Raw genomic sequence first — 26,299 nt, forward strand, 5'->3', positions numbered from 1 at the left:
TTGTAATTTTTTTTGAATGGTTCTGCTGTCCGATTTATTTAAGTTAGAATTTTCTTTCTTTTCTAAATCTTGAACCATTCCATCGTATATCTTTATTGCAAAAAAGTCAACATGCATCTTAGAAATTCAGATTGTAATCAATAAAACAAACATTACATATATGAATTTAAATGTATAAACAGTTAGAAATTCAACAATATCTCCTATTATACTATTACACAAGTTCACAATTTGTAAAAACTATAGTACAAGTTTACTATACACCAAGAGGAACTTCATTCCTTTTCACATGATTTTGTTAAAAAAAGTGTTGTTTTCACAATAAGCAGGCAATTGTTTTCAGATTTATCTTTTCAACTCTTGAGTTTGTTTTGTTCTTTTTGCTTAGGTTAATTCAACAATGAAAGGGAGATAATTCTTCCTAACAGTTACTTTCTTATCACATACTCTTTCAATGTTTATACCCTAAGTTCAGACTGGTAACATCTAATTACACATTGCCTGTAAATACACTGGCTGGTGTACACAAGTTACATTGTTGATTATAAATTTTGTCTAAGGTACTCTCTGAAAGTACACGTGAATTTCACAATAAAGCGTTGCCATAAAAACAAAATAAGCTGTACTGTCATGTTACCTACTACAACAAACAAACAAGCAAAACGCCCCCCCCCCCCCAGTTTAATATAGCCTAGTATACCCTAAAATATGGGGAGATCCATCAGCTTTGGCAGAATGAAGGTCACTTTCAAAGAGCTTTCCTCCTCCTTAAACACCAGCAGTCAGATACCGCTATACTGCCCATCACTTAAATTCCCAATAATATAATCGCATGCTTTCAATACACAAGCTAAGTTCAGAGGCACAACTCACTTTTGTGCCTCAGCGTTTAGAAATCATGTTTGGGATGTCACTTGAGGATTTATGTAAGCCCGCCAATGTGCACTGTAAAGGGTGGGGGGGGCAGGGGGAGGAAGAAATCATATAAAGCTCTCAAAAAAATCATTAAATAAAACTACTGCACTCGCTTCCCTCCTATCTTGCCCAACTTGAACAGCTAGCATGTCCAGGCAAGGGCAAGTGTCCCTGAACAGTGTGCCAGTCAGGTGTCACTTTAGAGCTAAAACCATATGAAAAGGAATCCCATTCTATGTGTGTCAAAGGCTACTGCAATTTTTCTTACAGCTTCATTCATTCACTGTAATTTTCATTTTCCAAATACAAAAATACAACAATTCTTATTGAAATCTATACGCTGGTAGTTTTAGTACACAAAAAAGCAAAATATTTACAAAATTATACAGTTTAAGAAAAAACTCTGTACAAAAAAATATATAAATCCTTTTGTTCCCTCTATCATTTTTTAAATTGTCAGGACTCAAATATGTTTGCTGCAATGGATTTTTCAAAATATACATTGACTGAGCCACAGACATTAAAAAAAACATTAGAGATGATGGGAGAAAAGCAAGACATTCTTCTAAGTATGTAGGATTGGTTTCCCCTCATTTCTTCATGTCTGTAATTTAGCCTCAGTATTAGCAGGAAAGTCCTAATTATATAAAGAGGTAAGGTTTCAATGTGAAGAGACAGAATACTGAAAGACATATTCCCCTCAACTGACAAGGAAATAGAAATTACACTGTTTTGACTTTTGATACACCACCAAGGCAAAAGGGTAACAAAGTTAGGGGAACTGTTAACGCAAAGGTGTGCTCAACTACATGTCACTAGCCAAGTTCAGAGCCATTATAATTTAAAGGTTTTGATGTGTATTTTTCTTCAGTCGGGTACTTGCTGGGAAATATACTGGTAAACTAATTATTCAGAGAGGAGAGCATTTTTGCACCGACATTCTGTTTATTTTGTATAGAAACGCACATAAAATGTACTGAAAAGTGTATGGTACAAATGGACAGAGTCAAGGAAAATGCTTACTAGAGAATACGTTCATGAACCACAAGAGCCACGTAACAGTTAAGATACATGGCTCAAGTATCTGAACTTGTTATCCTCATTTCTATCATAATACACACCATTTCTGGGGCAGCTGTGTGTGTGTTTTTAAAATGGTACAACAATAAGGCAACTGAGAATGTAATGGTGTTCATCTTAAACGTGTCTGAACAAAACTATACTTGGAGATGTATTAATGACCTTCCAAAACCAGCTCTGCACACTCCTCTGAAGACTTAAAGTACTGGTTTAATGCCAGTCTTTAAGCAGGATACTGACATTCTGTTGGCTAAAAAGCATTTTGCTCTGAACACTTCATGGATTTAGTTTGAACATAAACAAACAGTAACAGGGAGAGGAGGAAGAGTTTCTACTGGCTGGTAGATGGTTGCCAGTTTAGTTGTTTTTCTTTTTGAGGAAGTATGAAACTCATTACATTCATGCTCACAAATACTGAAATGCAATAAACAGTCAAACTTGAATCTTATACTGAAACTACAGAAGAAAATCAACAGTGAGTGAAAATTCACTCAAATATGTGTCATTGCTGATGTTTTCTGTGAAGCAGAATTTGAAGAAACAGAGTGAACTGGAGAATATTATAATAATACCCTGTTAAATTGCTTCTTCCATCTCCTCTCACAAAAAGCAGTAGAACGTAGAAACCACGTGGCTTTCAAACATATTGAAATAAACGATTTATGAATCTAGCCACAAACAATTCCTACAATAAGTGATTCCATATGAAATAAAATACTACCCTTTTTCAATTAGCAAATGAGGCAATTTTTTCTTTCATAACATTTAATGAAAGTCTTTCCCCTAACCCCATAATATTGCTAAATAAAACCTGTAATATCTTTTCAATTATAAACTAACAAATCAATCGCATTATAAAAAACCCAAAACAAGGTAAAACAGGTGACACAAAAAGAGGACAAGAAAATACTAATCCCCCCCCCCCCCTTTCTCTCTTTTTATCCTTCTTAAATAGAAAAAAATCACCACTCTGGTGAGCTTGATAATTATGTAAAAAGTTACTGGGCCTTTGGCTAGCTTAGTATCACAGCTCTATATCCGAAATGTTTTTATAACAAACTTTGCTCACTTTAAATCTTGTGGTTTGAAAAGAAAGTAAAGCTTTTTTTGGCTCATCAACTTCCTTAAATAAATGTTTAAAAGATGTAGCTCGAACTATATTCCTAAAATTATACATTTCCAACATCAAGTTTCATCTTCTCCAAGAACGGGATTCATCCTCATCTTCGTCATCATCATCATCATCTTCGTGCAAAAATAAATCTGAGGTTTCAGTCTCCTAGATGAAGAAAAAAAAAAATGTACTTTTAAACAAAGAAGTTCCATGCTGTATCCTAGGAAACATGTCATGCAGCATCAGTTGCACTTTGTATCAGGTTCTTGTTTACTGTATGTCTCACCAGAACGCATACAATTACATTCAACAAGTTTTACCGAAAGAACAGTAGAAAGCCAAACTTCAAAGGAAGCAGGAATAAACAACCACCCACCCTCTCTGAAACAACAGTTTTCTGTTAAATGCCTAGACAGAAAAACCATTAAAATGTTTCCTAATGTGATCCTAATTACAGGAAAGAATATAAGTAACTTATCCTACAGTGCAGCATTAATACTGTGAAGTAAAAAGATTAGCATCCTGCAGATAGAGAATATGAGGTTTGTTTTCATAGTTTAAAAATCAACATCCCATCCAGAAAGTGTATTTTTTTTCCTTTTCCCTTTTTTTAAAATGTGGAAAACATACCTGACTTTTCAAAACCAGTTAAGTTTCTGGTTTGCAAAAACATCTTTTATGAAATTTCTTCAGTAAACAGAAAACTGTACCCTAAAAGAGCTCTTAGCTATTAGATTCCTACAAGAGTGATTAGGTTTATTAACATATTTTCATACCTCTTCCTTAGACTCCTCTTCCTCGATTTCTGTGGACACAGAAGGTACCTTAGGTTTGTACCATGATATCTGTAGCCTTCTGTCTTTGAACCGGGATCCTTGGTTAGCAGCCTAGATTGTATTTTAAACGAACATATTTTCAAAAAGAGGATCAAGTGAAGAATTTTTAAGATTGCCAACAATGAGCTAGACCCAGTGAACATCATGCAGATGCACATTTGAAGAGCTCAAACATATAAGCCACAATCATCCACTTCAGTCCTCCAAGAGCAACTTCACTCAAACCTGAATCTGCTAAATAGTGCTCATCTACCACCAATCTGAAAAGATTAACAGAGCTCTGAACTGATCGTGACATGGAACCTTTATCAGCTTTATCACCTTTATGTTACTATTAAGGTAAACAGGAGGTATTTCCCCCTTTAGTGACACTATATGCAGTAGCAACAAATACCCACACTATCTAACTCAAACTAGTGGGATCAAAGTCTGCTAAATTTTAAAACAAAAGCAGACACAAGAAGTTAAAAATTCTTATTTTAGAACCGTGAACAAAAATATATCCATTATTCTACTTACATTCTCAGCTTCTGAGCGAGATTTAAAAGTTAGAACAACACTTAAGGGGGAATCCTCTTCTTGAAGGTCTTCAATATCTCCAAATTTCTATGAGAGAAAAATCGATTAGGAACAGTAGTAATATTCTCCTCAAAAAACATGATCATCATGTGCTACAGTTGCAGTGTACTGAAGTGCCACTGAAACCTTACTTTTTGGACAGAAAAGTGAGAGCCAGAGAAATCTCAGCTGCATCGTCCAGCAATATTGCAGCATTTGTACCCATATTTTTGGGCAAAAGCTCAGATTTATTGTTATTCTAATAAGTGGAGCTTAATTTTGCAGGAGAAAAGGAAATAAGTGTATTAATCTACAGCTCAGAAGCGAATTCTTTGAATTCACCATTTCCCTTATTCTCTTCTGCCCTTCGTTGTTGTACTTCTTTAGACCTGTTAAGCAAGTCCTTTAGAGCTCATTAGTTTGCAAAAGAGATTTCAGTAATAGGAGTCAAACTTTGCTATAGAGCTCCTGAATACATTCTACAAGTATACTGGGAGAAGGAAAAAAATATGATCTAGTATGGCTATATTAACAAGAAGTTTGCATTTTTAGAGTTTATATACTGCATAACGGTGAAAATTGGTACGCAAAACTATCAGCAATGATAGTTAAATAGTAAAAAAAACCCAAAACAAACAAAAAAAGGATTTATGCATGGAGTACAAGCAGCACAAAAGAAGTAGTCAACTTGAGATTTAATATGAATAGCAGAAGAAAAATAGTTTAAAAGCCAGTAAGATAATAGCTTGAGTAACAGCCCTAGTTGTTTGTAAAAACTTTTACTGGTTTTAGCAGCTAAAGACGACTAAAACTTTCAAAAACGTGAAGTCTCTCAGAAAGAGAATTAAAGCAAAGATCTTTTTTAAAAAAAGGCACTCTGGTCCCCTCTCAGGACTTTTCCCAGGGTTCATGGCATTGTTATCATACCCTAAAGCAGGCTGGTTTTTTTGATCCAATCACACATTTTTCACCAAATCTACCTAATCAAAGCAGTCGTAGTGACCTCTAACCTTTTGATAAGGAAGGAGGCAAAAGCAGAGAGTAACAGGTGAGCAAAGAGCAAAGCTTACCCCACTGTATGAAGAACTGTAAAGTTCTCTGTTCCCACTCAAACCAGAAACAAACAAGCTTTCAGATTACCAGTTCTCTTGAGAACTCTACTGCTTTTCTGTATCCAGCTCTAAAGGGTAGGATTCTACAAAATTAGTTTTCCCTATCAATCACTTGCTCTGCAAAGAGCATCCAGAAACACCAGACTGATTTGATCAAACTTAGATTTCATGCTGGGTCTATTTATGAAGTATTACATGATCTCTCTGAGAAGTTTACTAGCTTTGCACATGAAAACATTTCATTCTGGAAAGGGTAACTGTGGGTAATGTAAAATCAGTTTCTCCTTTATTATGTTAACTTAGTTATGATACTAACACATCTGTTAACTTAGCTTGCAAACTAGCAAGCTACTCGCTCTACCATGAGTTCGTAAACAAATTTAATTACTTTGAAACTGATGTCCTGTTTAGCAAAACAGTGCTTTGCTTCTTGAGCTAGAGAGAAACAAGATAAATGGTATGAATCACTAATCTGACAAATAATTTGTAAACAGAGAGAGGGTGATAGGTATTTTTCAGCTTTCTAACGTCGTTTTAAACTAATGCAGAATTAATAAGAGTAAGCTATTTAGCTTTGCCCATTAAAAGAATGCATTGGGCAGCTATTGTAAAGCAGCTATAAGAGACATTACTTTTATACCCTTGATAACTCTTGAAACTGTTTGCTTATCCATAGCCTGTTCCAAGAATACATAGAATCATAGAATCAATTCAGGATGAAGTCTTTGATTTGTTTGCACTAATAGAAACAAAAAGACTTGCATCTTCAAGAATTTGGAAAAGAAACAGTTATTTACAAAGTTCTTAGCATGCCTCTCTTTGCAAGCAAGCACACATCCAGGGTTATCGGTGACCTACTTAATCTCAGAGTTATAGTTTGGCTACAATTCTCTTCAGTTTTTTTTTTTTTTTTTTTAATGTGACCTCATACTTACAGAGAAGTGCTGTAACAATTCATCTTTTTCCTCTTCAATGAAGCCTCCAACTGTTAGTGCTTTGGGACGATGATCCACCACCATGTGATTCAACATCCCCCTTCCTCTCCCACCACGACCCCGTCCTCGTCCTCTTCCTTGGGCTGGCACTGTCTTTCCTCGACCAACTGGCAAAATGCCTAAACGGGCAGCCTGTTTAAAGAAGGCAAATAATGTACAGAGCCACCCTCAGTTTGAAAGGATTTAAAACATTTATGTATCATAAATACATTAAAAGCATCAATCCAGAAAAACTCACCTCTACTTGTAATTGATTTAGCTTTTTTCGCAATTCAGTTGTGTCTTCTCCAGAAGAGAGTCTCTTATGGAAGTCCAGCTCTGCATCTAAAAGTTCCTTTTGTGCCTTAGAGAAAAAGGTGCAGAAAGGGAAAATGGAAGGGAAAAGCAGAACTGTAATGTGTGCTTTTAATGTTCTATTCCACTTCTTCAGCAATACATTTATGTAAATGATATAGACAGATCAGTACACAATATCCATACTTTCCTTTAAATTCAGTTTAATTGCCTCCATCTCCCTCCCCCAACCCATTTTTTAAAGGACCCAGAATTCTCTGCTTCAGAATTGGAACAAGCTTGAACGAGCTACACGCAAAACTAGGTCATCCAAGTTCCTTAAAACCATAGCTTGCTTGTCCATGGTTATCACTCTAAAATTCAAAATGCTGCTTAGAAGTGTTTTGATCTGATGTTGCTGCATTTTTAGGACATAATATCAGAAATAGTTACAAAAGACAGACAGGCAAGTGTCTTGCGCAATAAATACCTCTGTCTTGGACTTTAATTTTGATGGTGTAGAGGTTGTAGATGAAGTTTTTAATTCATCCTTTAACTGAGATATTTTTCCTGCTAGTTCTTTTAAGGTCTTCATTATTTCTGCTCTCTCTTCTGGTTTCATGGCCTTATTTTTCTCCAGCTTGGATATCAACATCTATGTATTAATAAAAGAGCAGGAATATAAAATTCCAGGAAAAACAACACTGAACAGACAGGTATCTACAAAATCAGAATGTATTTACTAAAAGACATTCCAGACTTACCTTCTGGCATTCTATTTGTTTTTCTAACATCTCCTGCTTCTTCTTCCTCATGTCTTGTTGGAGTTTCATTGCCTCCTATATGAGAAGAAAATTCTTTCTATCAGTAAAAAGCTGTATAGCATTATATGTACTCATATATACCATATTTTCTTCTTCAAACTATAGAAGTGAAGGCCGTAATGAAAACTACTAGTCTACAAAACGTACAAGTATGAAGTGTATCTGATCTGAAGAAAAACAATAAAAAGTTGCTAACTTTCTGCTGTGAAGTACTCTATGAAATTTTTGCCCTCTTAAGAAACATATCCTATGTTGTCATTTAAGTCTCATACCTGCAGAGATTAAAATCAGAGAAATGTCTCAAGAAAACCCAGAAAACCCCCGCACAACCAAGTGTGTCAAGTAAGACACCCCAAAAGGAATACTCCCTTACCCATGATTAACCTCAATATGCATTTGTAAGACAGTCCTATAATGATGACAAAAACTACACTAATGTAGAAAGCTATATAGCAATATTTGAGGTTTAAGTTGCCTATCAAACCTTTCTTCATACTTTGATCACTATACTCTCAGTCAGCCAATGAATAGTAAAGTACCTGTTTTTTTTTAAGTGCTTCTTGCACATCATGAGGTTTAGACCCTGCACCAGGCTTCATAGATGTCTTTAAGTTTGAAGAACTGTAAACCATTTTTGAGTGGCTTGTAGAAGTAGGAAATGTCTGAAATAGTAAAAACACACAAACAAAAAGATCTAATAGCTTAAAATGATTGTGATATACCATCAATGAATTTTAGAGGACTCTGTTCTGTGAAATATGAACACAAACTTCTAGATTTGTGCAACGAGACAAAAAGACCAAGGCAATTAAAACACACGCATAAAAGCATCATTGCTTGTAAGTCAACTTGCTTGGAAGCTTAAATGCTTGTTAAAAGGATTTCTGCAAAAGACACTTTCTTTCCTCCTTCATCCAAAACTCCCTCTGTATCCTGATGTCCACTAGAAAGACCACTGAAGCTGATCTTCTGCATCTGCATTATATTCAGCTTTGCAGTTATAGTCTAACACCACACTTTCTGATCAAATAAGGCAGCAAAAGTCACCTGCATACTTCCTTTCTTAAAAGGACTTGTCTGTGGCCAAGAACACATGCTGCACTATGATATTGGTGTGAATTAAAACTGTATCAGCTTGAACTCTACACAGAAGTATTCCATAAGCTTCTAGCACTACTGTGAAATAACAGCATAAGCTCAAAAATCACTGGGAACGCAATTAGATTCACCAACAAAAAGATGACATCACATACAGGCTGTCAAATTTGTTCACTATGAAGCACTGCCAAAAATACTTTCTGCTACATAAAATACTGATACTTTGTTTCTGAAGTCATTGTCCCCATTTTGTATAAACAGCTAATGAAACTAGGAAGAAGTGACTGACCATGGTTGCACAGAACATTAGTGAAAAGAAACAGAACCAACTGGGAACAGTTCGCAAGTTCTAATTGCTAGTTCCTTATTAGCTAACAGGCCAAGCAAGAAAGTAAAGAAACTGAAAGTACTGAAAGTAACTGAAAGTAAAGATGGTAAGCCTTCATCAGCATACCTGAGAATCCTCTACCACAGACCCAGACTGGCTTAAATCAGGCTGGTTTCCACCTGCTGCTCCAAGGCGACGCTTTACTGGGACTTTATTAAGGACATAGGCACCAGATGCCAGTGGTTTATTCATCACCTGTGTATCAATAAATATTAAAAAATGAAGGATTATATACTCTGCTTTCTTGAAGTAGCAGTCATTTAGGAATGCTGATAACCTTCACCGCTCAATCACTAGTTTATGATAGCACAATACCTTTGACAGATTGCTATGCATCGTTACAGCTGGAGTTGTGGTCAGGGCTTGCTGCTGAAGGTGAAGTTGGTGATGAAGAGACTGTGTGGGTGTCTGTGGCTGTTGTTGTTGCAGCAATGGGGGCTGCTGTTCACTTTCTCTGTGCCACAGTACCCTTATAAACCGATTGTTCAGAACTGCCTCGGTGCTGGAAATTGCCTTCCTAGCCTCTTCATTAGTTAAGTACTGAATTAGAGCAGCTTCAGGATCATTCTGGAAAGCAACCTAAATCAAAAGTTCATTAGAATGCAGTATTTCACAAGGAAGACGACATCTCAACCAGTAGCAAACCAATCCACAAATAACCTGCAATAATGAGTGGGATATCCAATAGTACTAACAGCTCAAAACACAGGTAAAACATTCTATGTAATTAAAGCCAAGTACCTTTTGGCAAATATTACACGTACTTGCAGCAGAGCCTATATACAGTAAAATAAAACAAAATAAAAATTACTCCTCCACCAAATAGCATCACATACTCAGAGGACTGTGAACTGCCGCTGCGGTATGACTGAAGAGACCCTAGTGCTGACTCGAAAGCTCTTTATTCTAACCTACTGAAAGAAGCCTGCTGTCCAAGGATGTACAATGCAAATGTTCACTGCAGTCTCAAAGAAGCATTATCTAATAGTCTTTAATAACACTATTTTTCTCTAAAAATTAATCACAGGAATAAAAACGTAACTCGGACTTTCCAGTATAATGATTGAGACAGCATGTTTTAAATGCATTATTTCATTACTGAGGTGCAGAAAGCACCACAGTATCTTTTGGGCTAAGACATAAAATTCTCAACTCAAGAAATACATAGGCTTTCCAGGTATCTGTCTTTTATTTAGACCTCTAACCGAGGACTTAAGAGGCAACTGTTTTGTCTAGAAAAATAAATGGAAATTAAATGCTATTTTAACCATGTAACTACCTGTGTTTTACTTATATAGTGCTTTCCCCCTTCTTACAGTGCAAGGAACACCACTGAACTGGCGCCAGTTCTAGGATGCAAAGCGGTAATAAACTGATGCATATAAAGACCCTCCTGTAGCATCTTTGTCAAAATCCTGACTATGAAGTACTGTAGGACTATCAAACAAGACAGAAATTGTTAGAGGATCTCTTTCAAAAATTATATACAAGTTGCTTAAAAACCTGAGTTGGTTTAGATACTGTTAAACCTGCAAGCCTTTCAAATTTGGTAAGACCTTATGAAGGCAGAAGCCAACATACTTTTACAGAATTAAGATAATAATACAGAGTAGACCAAGAAAAGCTTTCTTTGAATTTGATTACCTACTCTCCCAGTTAGCCTCCATTAAGATTTCTCAAGGAATGTAGTTCATTTGCAATATTGAAGAAGGCTTCAGGGAAAATAAAATACCCATATACAGGCATAAAACTGAACTTTGTTTTTTACCTGAATGTTTACAATAGTTCCAAATTTGCTGAAATGTTCATTGAGCTGTGTAATATTGTTCAATTCTGGTGGAATTTTTCGAACTTCTAATTTCGTATTAGTATACTGATTCTTTTTCAAAAATCCTGGCTTATTCTGGTTGTTATTTGCTTGCCTAGAGAAAATGAGAACAAGACAGCGATTTAGATAGGCATACATATACTTAAGTAAGGCAGCAAATGTTAACACATATTTAACTTTTATTTTTCTCATAAAAAGTATACACTCTAGACATTAACAAAAAAGAGCTCCTCCCACCACCAAATATTTAGTCTCCATATTATGTGGACACAGATTTTTCTGACCCAACCAGCTCAAATTACAGGGACTAGTGAATAGTGATGTTCACAGCATTAATAGTAATAAAGTGCATTCCAATTAGTCAACTGCAGTTGTTAATTCTTACTTTCCCAGCCATGGCTTCTTTAACGGTGGACATTCCATGCTACTTGGAGATCTTTTCCTGCTGTCTGGTTCAAGGACAACTCTGGTTACGTTGCTGCTATTATTTGTAATGGGAATGGGAGGTTCAGTCTGGATGATAATATTGGCAGCTGGAGGAAAGGAAAAAGACCTGTGTTACTCACCATACATCAACAGAGACATTGGAAAAGCTTTCACTTAGAACAGCAAAATAGGATTGAGTTTAAGAACATAAAAATCAGGAAGACTTTATCAAGTTGGTCAGTTATGTTTATGAAGTTACTTCAGAGATCACTTGCTGGCCTAACGAAACAATTTGAGGAAAGCATTTAGTCCAGCCAGCAGGGATGAGATTTTGACCTTTAAGATTAGTATTAGCTTGAAGAAACAAAGCTAAAACTCCATCTTTCAGGTACTGAAAATTCAGATTCTGCAGGAAAAGAAGGAGGGGAAAAAAAAAAAAAAAAAAAAAGAGGAAAAGAGACAAGGCTAGGTTCCCAGGTTTCAGGTTAGAGTTCTGCAAAGTGGCATGGGCTGAATAAACAACCAGCTTTCGCTGTATTAACCCTTGACAGTGAAAAAGCAACCAAGAACCCATTCCTCCCACTGCTATCCCCTTGTCATCCCTCCATCCAGTTTTCAGCAACAAGCTGTTAATTAAGCACAACTATGGCATGAAATTATACTCTCAGAGATATTAAAGTTTGAAGCAACTTCTACAAACACAAAGCTAAAGCACTAGATCACAGTTTGCCAGGTATTTATTTACAACCTTTTTAAGATAATGCTATTGCTGTTAGTCTCCTGTGTATGCCAAATATTCAACTCCTAAAAAGAAGTCTGAGTTACAAGTCAATTTTCTATGGCTTTTACATATGCCAGAGCTCTGCTGATTACACTGGTGAGAACAAAGACTGGGCATTTGGGGGCATAGTTTTAATCTTACTTTGGAGGAAGATTTTAGAGTAAACCTTTCACACACGTGACAAAGACAGTAAAACAAGTGGTCTGAAGCACCACCACCGAACACTCACCCATGCCTTACAATTGGAATGGGTTCTTAGGGAGAATCTGAGGGCCAGCAATAAAGCCCCAACCCTGCCTTTATGATGTTCATTAAGATGAAAACAGCAACAGCAATTTCTGCAATAATATTTAACCATATTCTTTACAGGATGAATCACTGGAAAGAAATATTGAAAAAAAAAAAAAATCTTTCTTATCCACTGAATAAGAAACACTGAAGTGTAGCTATAAACACTGAAATTTAACATCTTCTCTTTTAAGGATCGGGGTGGGGAAAGCAGGAGGGAAAAAGAAAGTTACGCTAACAGAACAAAAATTTATTTCAAGAGCCTTGACTTGTTCTCTCCCCTAAAAGATATTTTGTACGTGTCACCACTAAGAGACTACATCCACATCCATCCAGTTAAGGATTCAGAATTACTTAAATGCAGACTGGGATTTCCATGGGCTAGGAGAATTAGAATGCTACCTGCAATGTTCATTTTAGAGAGAACATCTGGCTGACAGAGTCAGACCATCAAGTACAAAACAAGTACAAAAACATGCCCTCTTCACTACCTTCACAACAGCTGAGGCAAGTATTACAGATCATCACCTCTGTGCCCAAGGTCCTAAACATACCCTTGGCAAATCAAAAGCAGTCTTCAGACTGTACTGCTTAAAACCATCTTTCTGCACCATTCTTCTTTCTAGAAGCACCCAGCACCCAAAAAGTGCCTTTACAGGCTAAAGAGGAATAAAAACCCAACCAACCAAAAAAACCCTTGTAACATTCCCAAGCAAGTGGTTATTTTTAATCAAAAAGGCTGCTTTGACTTCAATATGATCATATTAGCATTTTAAAAAAGGTAGAGATGTCTGAAAATTGCTCTGGAATACTAGAACAGTGAGAAAAACTATTGCTTTCAGCCCGAAAAAGGGGAAAATAAGTGTTGACGGTCTTGGACAAAAATAGCAACAGCAATGACTAGAAACCCTTCCTACCTCTTGGATTTGTATCCATCTCCCCAGATGTTAGGCCAATTAGATTTGGACGCTGCGTTTGTGCTCTTGTAAAGAACTGTCGATACTGAGATCTACCAGCACTGGTAATACTAGGAGCTTCAGGGTTATAGCCATCTGGCTCATATGTATCTATAAAAAAAGGAGAGAAATGAAAGAATTTTTCAAATGAGTTTAAGACTCAAGTTTAATTTTCCTTTAAGGAAACGCATGGATGTCCAAGGATCAGAAGTTGTTTTGGATGAAGAAAAGAGAGAAAAAGAGGTCGTACAGCCAATGTGTGTAGCCATTTAAAACCCTCAACTGAACTTTATGCCCAAGTCTATTTGGGCATATTCTCTTTTGGTTTTTAATCTGATTGTTACTGTTTATCAAAAGCGCATAGGTCACAATAGTTGAGTATTGCTGATGAGCTGCCTGAAAAAGGAATGAGGTGTCTGTATGACAACCTTCACAACGTCTGACGGTGATTCAAGGGGAGCAACAAAAGATTTAGTTTGAGCATTTACTCTGTAGGGCCTAACATGCAAAGAGATTTTCAGTCTTTGCTGCCCAGCAGTTTAGTTTACTTCAGAAAAGGATTTTTGGGGAAGAACGTACTTAAACGATTCCAATCAAAGAAAGCTGAGAAATCAGGTAATTTGACCAATACTTACCTATTAAATTATCTTAATTTATGTAAGAGTGAGATCAGCTGCCTAGCTCCAGTAAGGTACTAATGATTATTTTAATTAAAAGGGGTAACCATGAGAACACAAGATGACAGAACTGACTCATATTGTTCCTCCAGCCCAAGGTCCAAATCAAGGATGATGCATTTTTCCAACCATGAGAAGGAAAAGCTATACAAGAGCTAGAATGAATAAAGAAACACAGTACATCCTGCAACAGAAATGAAGGCCTATACAAGGGGACTTGACAGACTTGAAGCACTCTAAATTTCAGCTCCTGATTCCACAGCAACAATAAAGACTCTACAATTTAAAACAGATGCCCCAGAATTTCAATACTGATGTTTTACAGTTTAGTTTCAGACTCTGCCAAGAACTTTCTTTAACCTTGCACGAGCTGACCACAAGTTCCTTCTCCATGATTTGACATATGATTGATTGCAAGAGGGCAACCAGCAGTTGTTACCGTAATAGTCCAAGAATAGGACATGAGAATCTCCACAGATGTTCTGGAGAACAGAATTATGTAGTGCAATGGAAGTCACTGATGCCCTGTGAGCTAAGACAGACAGAATCACCCATTCAAAGATGTTCTGAAGCTGAAAGAATCAGATGGTAACATCCGAATGCCTGACAGCATTTGGAGATAACTGAACGGATTATCTAAGAAGATATTTATGTGACTGAAGTTCTAAAAAGCATGGAAGTCACAAAGGAAATTACATGGAATGTGAACTAGAGCCCTCCTTTGAATAGAATTCAGAATATTTATGAAAAAAAAACCCCAACCCCCTGATGGGAATATTATGAAACATTGAGATTTAATTATCTTATTTTGCTCATCTAAAACATGAAAATGCCATTACCTCCTTCATTATCAAAGAAATATAAGCTTTGTTGGATTTAAATTGAGCAATCTGGACTCTCCAGGTGTTTTGCTATTTCCCCTCATAAAAACCCACTGTTTAAAAATTTGAGCTCTGTTAAGGAAGATGGACCTGTCCATTGAAAGCCATCCATTTTTTTTTTTAAGTTAGAAAGCTAGAACTAAGGCAATTTTGGAAAAAAAGATAGAAAGAAAGTACTAATGTATATGAAGACTGTAGAGACTACTGTGATACACAGCAAAAAAAAAAAAAAAAAAAAAAATCTCTCATCTGTAGTAGCCAAAACCAGATAGGAATAAAGACCAAATTAAACAGTAATTACAGGTTTGCAGATCCATCTTTTGCCTACTAATGTTCTACCAAACAGCTTGAAGATGAAGGGATCCCTTTCTCATGCAACAATCTTATTGCTTGGAGCGTATGAAACCCAGACGAAGCTCCCCACAAATGATCTTTCCTCAAGACAGTGACAGAACACTACTGCTATTTCACACAGTAACAGCAGATGATGGACTGACCACAGGGAAAGCCATCAGACTTCTTTTTAGATTTGTATGTACCGGAGGAAGACAGAGATAATAATTTCTAATCACACATCAACAGAGGAATTTTAAAATTTATATCTCAAGCAGATTTTAAAAAAAGGTATTTGCTTACGTTCTGATACTGTATACAGTAGGTTCTGGGGTAAAGGAGGAGGTAGTCTTGCTCCTACGGGTGCAAGACTGGGCACTGCACTTGTCCCAGGCTGGTCACGATTATTTATCAAACTTGACTGTGTTAAAGGTGGTCCTACAATGACACCATAGAATAGATCACTAAGACTTAAAACTCCACAGATAAAATGTGCAAACAATTCAATGCAATTTGTTTATGCCTTGCTTTGAGCAAAGTCAAGATTGTAAATATCTACAATCCCACCGCAGTAAAAGTAAATTGAGAAGCCCTGTTCAGGTAAGTTACTCTGATTCCAACACCTTTCCTGTTTCCTAGGAAGGACAAAGCTTTAAGAAAAAAAAAAAAAAAAAAAAAAAAGAAAAAAAGTGTCTTTTCTTCCCCAGAGGTTTATTATTGTTAGAGCTTGCATTAACTAAAGCAGCTCCTCCCTCAGCTCTACCACGGAGGATCAAGGCATGCTCAGAGCAAGAGATCGTATCAGCAACGCTTAGATTACAGTTCTAAACCAAGAACTACAGGGCAAAAGGCATTCACAGACAAGGAATTTATCTAGCTATTTTTGCTTTGTTTGCACCACATACGATACATACATTCCTACTTACTATATGCCCAAAAAAGGACAATGAGTTACACTACACAACCTATCAAGACACGACTACAATCAGACAGCACTGTCAGTTCACTCAATAGCAAGCTAATTCCACCCAGTAAAAGGCTCATGCAAAGTTCAGGGTTAATCCTATATAAAATTATTTCTCATCCCATAGCTGCTGCTATTTGATACAACTATCACAGCATGTATTGTGTTACTGGAATAGAGAGTACTGAAACAGAGTAACCACATATCTAATATTTTATTTCTTCATGGAATTTACATTATAAGGTGCAGTGAGATAACAGAAAAGGCTAAACATCTCAGAGATCACTGTTGAGCTAAAATAGATCTTAGATGTATCAACTATGTATTGCTTTTCAGTAGCAGATAATATAGCACAAAAACAAAAATCTGTTAGAACTTTTAGGAGATTAAATCTCAACTTTTTTGCATTAGGGGAAAAAAAAAAGCTAATAATCCAATTGTCAGTGATCAATCCAAACACCAGAGTTATGAGATAATCTGAAAGATATCCCCCCTCCACTTCCCCACCCAATTTATCTAATTCAATTTGGATTGCAAGGAACATCACATTTTACAAGCTGATTTTTCAGAATTATTTTGGCAATATTTTGAATAGCACATGGCTAGCAAGGAAACTTGAACTCATTACTTCGAATACATATAGATCTTCCAGACAGGAGCCATCATTTTAACTTGATGACAAAGCAGCACACAACAATGTTTTGACTTACTTGGTACAGGAAGCACAACAGGAGGTGGTGCCTGTGGATGAGCTTGTGGAACTGGCAACCTCATATTACGAGCTGGACCTGGCAAAGGGGGCAGAAGCATACCAGGAGGAGGAGGAAGTCCCGGAGGTGGTGGAGGAAAAGGAATCATACTTGGCAAGGAAACTTCATCTACTACTAAAGGATCATTTCCATGATCAAACTGGCAAAGATCACCAAGTACACAAAATCCTCGCTCTGCAAAACAGGACATTTAATAATCTTTTTAGGAAAAAAAAAAAAAAAAGTTAGTTGTCAGCAATTTGTAGCATCTCAGTTTTTGCTGGAATTTCTTACTAAAGAAAACATGCAATCACTGATCCAACATTACATTATCAGATGAGGTTTCAAAATAATTCGAATTAGAATAATCTTTCAAAAGCATACAAACATAACATGCATCCATCATAAAAGCTGGGGGGGAAAAAAAAAAAAAAAGTCAGAAGTACCACCTGTTTTATAGTAAACACAGTTACCACAGTCTTTATCAGAACTGCCAGCGGTTGAAATATTTGCCAAGCATATACAGAATTGTGAGCATACTCCATATGTTCCTATCCAGCAACTGTCAGATTATAAGCAAACTGCTTCCAGCAAGACTAGTTATTTCCCCAGTAAAATATAGGTCATATATGCATCTTCTGCATACAAGGTATACTCCACATGCTACTGCATTTTGACTTGCTGCCTACATTTAGTGAATACCTAAAAAAAAGTCACAGAATAATTGAAACAAGGTATGAAACTGAAAACTAAGAAATGGTTTACCATCATAATCTCGACATCTTCTTTTAGGAGGAGGGTTTCTGCCAAATGAACTGGGATTGCTATGATTGTTATAGTAATTTGACCAGCTCTCTGTTGTGTTTTCAAGATGGTGCGCAGGTGCAATTACAGTAACAGCACTGGGAATAGACTGTGCAGAGGAATACTGTTCACTAGATTTACTGGGAGACACAGAAACCGGATTATACGAGCCTTCAACATCATTTCTTTCACTCTTGAATTTTGATCTCTCTCGGTGCTCTGTTTAAAAAAGAAAAGTTAGGTAAAGTCTTCATGCTTTGTTCTGTATATCAGAGCCCTGAGAAAAAGATAATACACAACAGTATAAACATTTCCTTAAATATTCAGTGTTCTGCACATTAAACTGTTCTTGAAGGTGCTTGGTCTTACCAATGGACTAAGAACTAAACAGAACGCAGACAGGGTTTTGACTTCAGAAATCTAAATGTTTTCTTTGCAAAATAAACATTCCTTCCTCTACTCCTTATTCCATTCTGGATTACAGCTTTCTTTTTTAAAGTAGAAAGAGGTGGGGGAAAAGCCTGAAACAACAAACCTAACCCCCACCCTTAACTAATGTGGTCTCAATATGCGTTGAAATCTGTTGTAATCTGTGCCTCTTATTTTTCGAACAGACCTGAATTAGCCCTAGGAGAATAACAGGTCATGTGGTAACCACCTTCAATTACAAAGAACACTTCTCTAAAAATACACAGTAACAAAGTGAAAAAGAGGTAACGCTATTTTGCAAAAAGATACACCTTTGGGGAAAAAAAACCAACCCCAAACCACCAGCCAAACAAAAAAAATCAGCAGCTTTGTCAACACACACAGCACAAAAATATCAGCTACTGATATCCACTGGTATACACTAGTGGATAAATTAAGAGGTTAGCAAAGAAGAAAACAATCCCCTTAATTGTTCTACTCTGAAGAACAGCATCTTAATTAATAATTTCAGGAACACAAAGCTCTCAAATTTTGCTCCAACTACTCAAGGACATCTACATTCTGCTGGACCATACCGTATGTAGGAGTCACCACACATCACTGACATTAGAAGTTCTCCTAAAGCAGCACCTTGGGTACTCACCAACACTTCTGTTTGTATCACGGTCTTTGCTTCTACCCCTACTGCGGCTACGACTTCGACTTAACCCTCTGCTTTTACTACGACTTTTACTCCTGCCACGTCGCCAGCCAGATTTCTCTCTGTACAAGTCACTCCTGTCGTAGTATCTGTCATAGTCCCTCCATTTGCCATCATCTCTCTTTTTCTCTCTCGTTCTAGAAAAGACATATGTACACCATGTTTATGAAAAGAGAAACCAAACTGAAAAAACAAGCTTGCAACAAGTTGAGATACTGTTCATTCTTCCCATCCAATTTGGACAGCAAAACATTTGAGTCAGAATTTCCCAAATTACATAGAAAAGTATAGAATCTCAAAGTTGAGTCACTAATTCATAGAAACCAGCAAGGGGAGGACTAAGAAGAACCGGAAAGGTGAAAAAGTTAAACCACCAAAACAGAACACATTTTAAAAGTGATGTTGACACTGTGTGAACAACCCCCCCAACCCCTCAAGACCCCTCCAAAAATGCTTTTCATTTATATAACAGGGGAAAGAACAGAATTGATGACATTCCTAGGTATTAACATTTGAAAAATACTGTCATTTTTTCAGAAGAGACCAACTTCTAGTGAAGGGTTCTCATGCATGTGATCAGCATACAGGTAACACAATGCAGACAAAGTAGGGAGGAAATCGCTATTTTTATGAAGAATCACTACCTAGGAGGTAAAAATCCACAGTTAAAGATTGCCAGCAAATACAGAAGAATATATAAATATCTTGGTTCAAAACTAACCTTTGCTCACTGGAATCTGCACGGCTTCTCTGCGGACTGGAATACTTCTTTTTCCTGCCATCCCGCTCTTCTTCAACTGACTCTTGAAAATTCTGTTTAAGACACAACTACCAATCAAGGATGAGTATCACTTCCAAGATTTAGTTCAAGTTACAGTTAGCATCCCGTATAAAACCAGTATTTAAGTATTACTTGCACAGAATACTTAAGCACTACAAGTAATCAAGTGCTAGAGGTCATTGGGCTTTTTGTTTCAAATCTCTCAGGCTTTTCTGCAGAGGAGATGCCCCAAGATAAAACTACTTTGATATTTTGCTTTTAAACAGGATTCATGAAAGACAAGTTCTCTGTACACTCCCTGTCTCATTAGTTAGAGTAAGCAATTCTACAAATGAGGTACTTTCTGAATCTTGTAACTGGAACACAACTAAGGAGAGTTACTTCTCCAAGTAGATACGTTAGTAGTTTACACTTTGAAATAAATGCTTTAAAGCAAAAAACTGTTCACATAGTTGAACTAGTCACATTTCTTGCTGGCCTCAACAAAAGCAGTTTTAGAAGTTTGTCAGCTATACCACTACTGCAAATCACTTTGAACCCATTTTGTACTTTTGCAGCCTTTGCTGCCATTTTACACTGCTTAGAAGTTACTGTAAATTCTGGTGGGAAAAAGTTTACATGCAATTATCTTTAAAAGATTTTTTCCAATTAAAACAAAAGGAAGGTTTCCTATATCCTTGTTTAGGATTATCTGGGGAGAATTGGTAGAAATATTCAAGGCTTAGCTTGGCAGGGCTCTGGATAGCCTAACCTAAGGCCCTGCTTTCAACACAAGTTGTATCACATGATATCTGGGGTCCCTTCCAACCTAGACTTAGCTATGATTCTACTCTTGTTTTGTGTCCTCCATTTGCAGGAATCACGTAATACACTGAGCTATATGACAAATCATCAAGGCCGGACTGATGTTGAAATAACTAATTAATGTCCTGATCCTGTAAAGTTGTCCCATAAAGCCGTCCTAGATATTTCCTTCTGCCTTAGCCCTGCCCTCCCCCCTACCCCCAACCCTCCCTCTTTCCCCCCACCAAAGCACTGGTTAAGTCAACTGAAGGTAGTAGTTCTAAAACACTTCTTATAAATTATGACAGTACTTTGAGAACTGATCAGAAAACTATTAAAGTAAAAGTCTTGTATAATTGCAAATTACGAACTTCCATCACCAAAGCTACTTCCATAAATTGCCATAATTCTGGGTCTCATCCTCAGATAAAAAAAGGACATCAGAAAAGAGAGAAAAAAAACCAAAAGAGCAAGTTTAATTTAAATCAACTGATGAATCACATTCTGTCCAATAAGGACCTGTGTTTCACAATATAATATAATACAGCTTTGTTCTGGTTGACTGACAGATTTTGATCTGCAATTATTTGTCACCTTCATGACCATCAGCCAGTTTTAACTCTAAAGACAGAATAAATAACTCCAGGAAGGTCCTTCCTTCATGTTATTTTAGGGTCACAGACAGAAGCACAAACCTGAATACCCATTTAGAGTACTTGTTGGCAAAAACGCTACCCATGGTCCATTTATAAAGAGAGTAACAGTTTTTGCTCTTAACACTGCATGACATAAGCATCCTTGGAGTGAGGTGAAAGGACGAGAACTTCATATATACTCTCTGACTTTTTTTTCATCTTTCCTATAGTAATTTAAACCCATATTCAGCCCAAAGTATCTTTGCAAACTGTGATCAGAGTAGAAGAAAATAAAGAACATTTACTTCTATAGCAATTTTTTCCCCAACTCTCTCTCAAAGCTGGTACATTAGGATGCTACACAGAGCAGAGGTCTCTTCCCTTGGAAAACCACCAACTTAGAAGAAAAAAACCCATCTATCTTAGACAAGTGATAGAAGAGGATTATACTAAGAGATTTAGACAATTATGGAAATACTACTTCATTTTTCTCAAAAACTTAACTGTTTTCAATTTTGTCAATAAAACTTAAAAACAAGATAAAAGAAAGAACTGTTGGCCAATGAACACTACCTCACTTTTAAAAGTTATTATCCCTCAATATAGAGGCCACCATATTTCACTGATTTTAAGTATTACAGAAAACACTTAAAATAATTTCTATTCCTCAAAAAATACACCAAATTGGAAAAGGAAATGTTTTGGAATGTTTCTGCTTCTTCCCCCTCTATTAAACCCTTTCAAATCATTATCAGTTTGTATTGCTAGGGACGTCTGAGTAGGATTTCTGAATGCTCTTAATCTAGATCAAAGGTAGACTCCACAAAGGGATTTTAAAATGTTCTTGTCTGAGTGGTCATCTTCCATTTTTCTTCAGATGCAGAGACTGTAAAGATCATTAGTCACAATGAAGTGGATTTTTCTTTCCCATTTTGCCTCACAAATGTACGGGATGGCTAATTCCAAAGTTAGAGGTAGGAAGACAGGAAAAATAATGTTACCTCCTCCTTGACTTCTTCTTTTTCCTGACCTGCAGGCTTCGCTTCTACTTTCGTGGGTTCAAGAGAAGGAAGATAACTTTTTGTGTACAGGCTTTCAAAAAGTTTATCTACAAACCCTGAAGTTTCTGAGGATACAGAACACAAGAAAATATTGTTACATATTGATTTAAGGGCACTGTTAGATTTACCAGAGAAGTCCCTGAAAAAAGTCATCCAGGTGGACTGCTCACAGCAGCATCATCATCTTAGATTAATGAACATTGGTTCCATTCAAAGAGCTGGAATTACATTTGTGCAACTTGAGGTTGTTTATTTAGACAAAGAAATTCATCAGGTATGTCAAAGACAGAAACAGAGACTTTTCCTTCAATCACATTTACAACTTTGAAAGGTTCTAAGGGGCAAGCGTCATCGAAATTTATGATCAAGCAATAAGTCCACAGTTATTCCATTAGCTACAGTTAGCAGCCTTTTTACGGCAATTTTTATGAGAGTAAATCATTCACATAAGATTAATCATCAATTTAACATCAGATCACAAAAAAAACGCACAATAACTTCCCCAGTGAGCGTCAGAAATTCAAGTGTTTAAAACCTTGAATTTGAACCAAATTGCTATGAGAAGCTCACCAGAAGCCTGAAAGATTAGTATGGACCAGGTTGTCAAAAGTTATCAAACATCTGTCAGAGAAACTTCCAGCAGCATGACTGAAACTTTAAAATGAAATTGCTAGCTTTTGTTTCAGAGGATTTCCTCGCACCCACCACTAACAAGACCAAGCTACAGAACTTCATCTTAAGATTTTTTTTTTTTTTTTTTAATCACAGGATCTTTATTTTTTCACACTGTAAGAAATATTCAATTCATGGATAACAAGAAGTATTGTGAAGGCAACAATGGTAAATCATCCTTCCTCCTCCCCCCCCCAGTGAAATGAAAACCACCGAACAAATAAAGTAGTGGAAAGCACAGTACCTTTTTGCAGAAAGACATCCAGCTGATCAGCACAGAAAGCTTTCAGCTCTTTCTCTGGTTTGTCTTTCTTGACTAATGCCACAACATAGTTGGCTAAGGCTGAGGGGTCTGCGTCACATCTATTGAGAGAAAGAACCATTCTTGATTCTGCTGAAGTATGCCAAAACCCCGTGTTGGACAATCACTGTTACAGAAGAGCCACCAAAGAAAACCTGGCAACACGTCGGATGATTTTCTGACATCTAGCACCAATAGAGCTGCGCTGGGATGACTGAGCCAGCAAAGTTTGTGGTTTTTTTTTCCCCAATTACAGCACAACATTTTAGTTGCCTTGTGACCACCCCTCCACCTTACCACACCTGACACATGTTCCCACTCTTTTGCTCCTTCCTGAACTTTGCTTAGGAAAGCACACCTTTCATCTTTTTTACAGAAAGATCCAATTCTAGGGCAACTGAGCAGATGCCATTGTTTCTTAACTTTCTCTAAGCACAGCAACCACCACCAAGTATGACTCCGCGAGAACAGCAGAGCAAGTAGCAGGAAAGTCACTGCACAATTACTGTAAAGTATTAAAGTGGTTGTATAGTGTTAAAACATTATTACCACAAAGAGCAGTTCAGAAAGATGTATCGCAAAAGCACATTTTAAATATGCACACAGATATGTTCTGTACAGCTTAAGTTAATGTGCCTAACATACTGGGGTCTTCCCTCCCCAAGGATTATTTCCATGCCTACAAATTTTACAGTAATCCTTTAACACTGGTAAAATGTCTAAAAGGATGCAATTATTAATACAGATTCACTATCTGCACTACCTGAGCCCTTACCTAGCTTCATGAAGGCGAAAGATAGCTAACTTTGTGCAGCAATACCCTGCCACTAATCTTGAAATTGGACATTGCTTTAGATTCCATTATTCAGCTACTAGAAAAACACTCGAAGTACGAACTAGATTAACAGTGTTAAATGATTAAGCAATAGCTCCTCATTTTGCCTCTCTCAAAAGATGCAGATGCAAGCTATCAGATGGTAGGTAGGAACCTAGAACAGTTTGACGATTTAAAGTTTGGTTTTTTTTTTTTTTTAATGAGATCAACATTTAGAGAGGGGATTGTGTATTTTCTAAGAAGGTTAGCTATGGAAATAGAAGGAAATAGTATAAAGTATACATAGACCTCAAAATAATCTCAAGTTAAAAAAAAATATCCAGAAAACAAACAAACAAAATGCAAAAAGCCATGCAGATGACAACCGGTTAGAGAAAATAAAAATCCTCAATGAGCAGCCAATCACGCAGCTCTACTCCAAACTAGTTTGCTTGCCGTTTCCAACATCCGATGAAAGCCATGTTAAATGTAGCAATTAACAACAAAGAAACCACAAATTTACAGATTTTACAATTCTTACACACACACCCTCACAAAAAGGAATAAACTGTATGTAATGTATTTGGTGCTAGTGCCCACATGCAACTGACTATAAACGTTCAATTTAAAATAAAGGAGATGATCTATCAGTTTATAACCATTCCCATTCCTTTCTCCATATATTAAGTTTCTCAGGCATTGCATTACATTACGTGCTACAGGAGCATGCATAAGGTCTGTATGCTTCTTCAGGTTAACCATTTTGTATTTTCACTCCTGAATCCTTGGCTGTCAGGACCCACTAGCAAATTCCATGATTCTCTGCCATGAATCCTTGTCTCCAACTCACATCCCTATGGTGCAGCTCAGATACCAAAGGCATGCTGGACAGCAAGACAGAAGGTCGATTGGAATTGGCAGCGAAGGTGTAGGAGCAAGAGTTATGCTCCAGTCTAGACAGACTTTCAGAAGGATTTGACCAAGTATCAGGGAGACCCATTGTCTTAAAAAAGAAAAAAGGAAAGTCACAAAGCATTTTCAAAGGCCTGCTACTCAATGGCTACAGCTGAGTAGCTCTAAGGCCTATTTCAAATATGAAAATAGAAAAGTATCTGTAGAGCTATCAGTTAACTACACACTGTAAAAGTACGTCCTGCAACTTCAAACGGGTCTTAGTTTTACTCTGTGGAAACCACCAGGCTAGCTAGTTACCGACAAGTTAGCTTCCTTGAGAAGACCCTTGTTACAGACGGAACTCGGTGAGCACCTCGCTATACCCTCATCACAAGCGTTCAGTCAGTCAGCGCGCAAGGTGCTTTTCAGAAGCGCAGCAGTTTTCATTACCAACGCAAAACCCCTCAAAAGAATCCTCTCCCACCACTCACAAGACCAGAACCGACCAACCCTCCCAGGCCCCCCCGCCAGGACTTCACCCAAGTCCCCACGCATCTCCAGCGGACACCCTTGACCGTGGACTCCGCCGTTCCAGTGACTGACTCTCGTTAATCGTCTCGCCGTCTTCTTTCGAGGGCCGTGCTACAACCCGACCTTAGGCGGTTGGAGATTCGGCCGGGCACAACCCGGCTCGGCCAGGGCTCTACACGGAGGCCCAGGCCGACACGCAGATTTTCGGGACAAAAGGCCGCGCTCGGCGCACCGGCCCTCGCTAAATCCCAACCCTCGGCCCAAGCCCTTTAAACCGGGCCCGTCCTCGGAAGCGCTGGCCACCGGGCGGCCGCGGGCCGGGCCCCTCTCACCCACCTCCCGGGGCCTCAGGGCTGCCCCGGGCTCGGGGCGCCGCAGCAGCGGGGCTCGGGAGGGCAGGGGCGGGCAGGGCCCGGCCCCGTTCCACGGCGGCCCGCGGAAAGCGCCTCCCGCCCCCCGACCCCGGCGGGGAGCGGCCCTGCCCCTGCCCCGCCGCCACACCGCCGGCCGGGACGGCCCCGGCCCCGGCCCGGCCCGGCCCCCGCCCGCACTCACATCGGCTCCAGCAACTTGGCCAGCCAAGACTTGAGAGCGTCCACGTTCTCTATGATCATGATGGCCCCGCTGCTCCGCCCGGCCCGGCTCTGCTCTACACCGCCGCCGCCATCGCCGCCGCCCGGCCCGGCCCGCTCCCCGCAGCGGTCGCTCGCCCCGGCCCCTTCCCCCCGCCGAGGCCTAGTACAGGAACTAGCCGCCAGCCCGCAACGCAACCTGCTGGGCAGAGCCGGGGGCGGGACCGGGCCGCCGCTCACCAATCA

The 26,299-nt window shown here is 38.1% G+C and overlaps 1 protein-coding gene across 5 annotated transcripts; it reads right to left on the bottom strand.

Moving 5' to 3' along the window:
• On the bottom strand, positions 1 to 26,229 carry RBM27 (RNA binding motif protein 27). Of its 5 annotated transcripts, none has more exons than XM_052816593.1 (21): positions 26,037 to 26,229; positions 23,186 to 23,304; positions 22,210 to 22,334; positions 19,731 to 19,822; positions 18,953 to 19,146; positions 17,842 to 18,099; positions 17,038 to 17,271; positions 15,667 to 15,801; positions 13,434 to 13,583; positions 11,407 to 11,554; positions 10,962 to 11,115; positions 9,509 to 9,772; positions 9,260 to 9,388; positions 8,247 to 8,369; positions 7,648 to 7,722; positions 7,374 to 7,538; positions 6,849 to 6,953; positions 6,551 to 6,742; positions 4,465 to 4,551; positions 3,886 to 3,996; positions 1 to 3,274 (listed from the first exon to the last, which is right to left on the bottom strand). In XM_052816593.1, exons 1-21 carry the CDS (start codon positions 26,093 to 26,095, stop codon positions 3,188 to 3,190), a joined length of 3,006 nt encoding a protein of 1,001 aa, XP_052672553.1. In that variant the 5' UTR covers positions 26,096 to 26,229; the 3' UTR covers positions 1 to 3,187. The 5 variants fall into 5 exon arrangements, with proteins under 5 accessions (XP_052672553.1, XP_052672552.1, XP_052672554.1 ...); XM_052816592.1 differs by having other exon boundaries at positions 19,731 to 19,837; positions 26,037 to 26,228; XM_052816594.1 differs by lacking the exon at positions 15,667 to 15,801 and having other exon boundaries at positions 19,731 to 19,837; positions 26,037 to 26,228.
• Positions 26,230 to 26,299: the final 70 nt, after the last annotated feature.

This window comes from Harpia harpyja, chromosome 20, assembly GCF_026419915.1.
Source record: "Harpia harpyja isolate bHarHar1 chromosome 20, bHarHar1 primary haplotype, whole genome shotgun sequence".
Classification (NCBI taxonomy): domain Eukaryota; kingdom Metazoa; phylum Chordata; class Aves; order Accipitriformes; family Accipitridae; genus Harpia; species Harpia harpyja.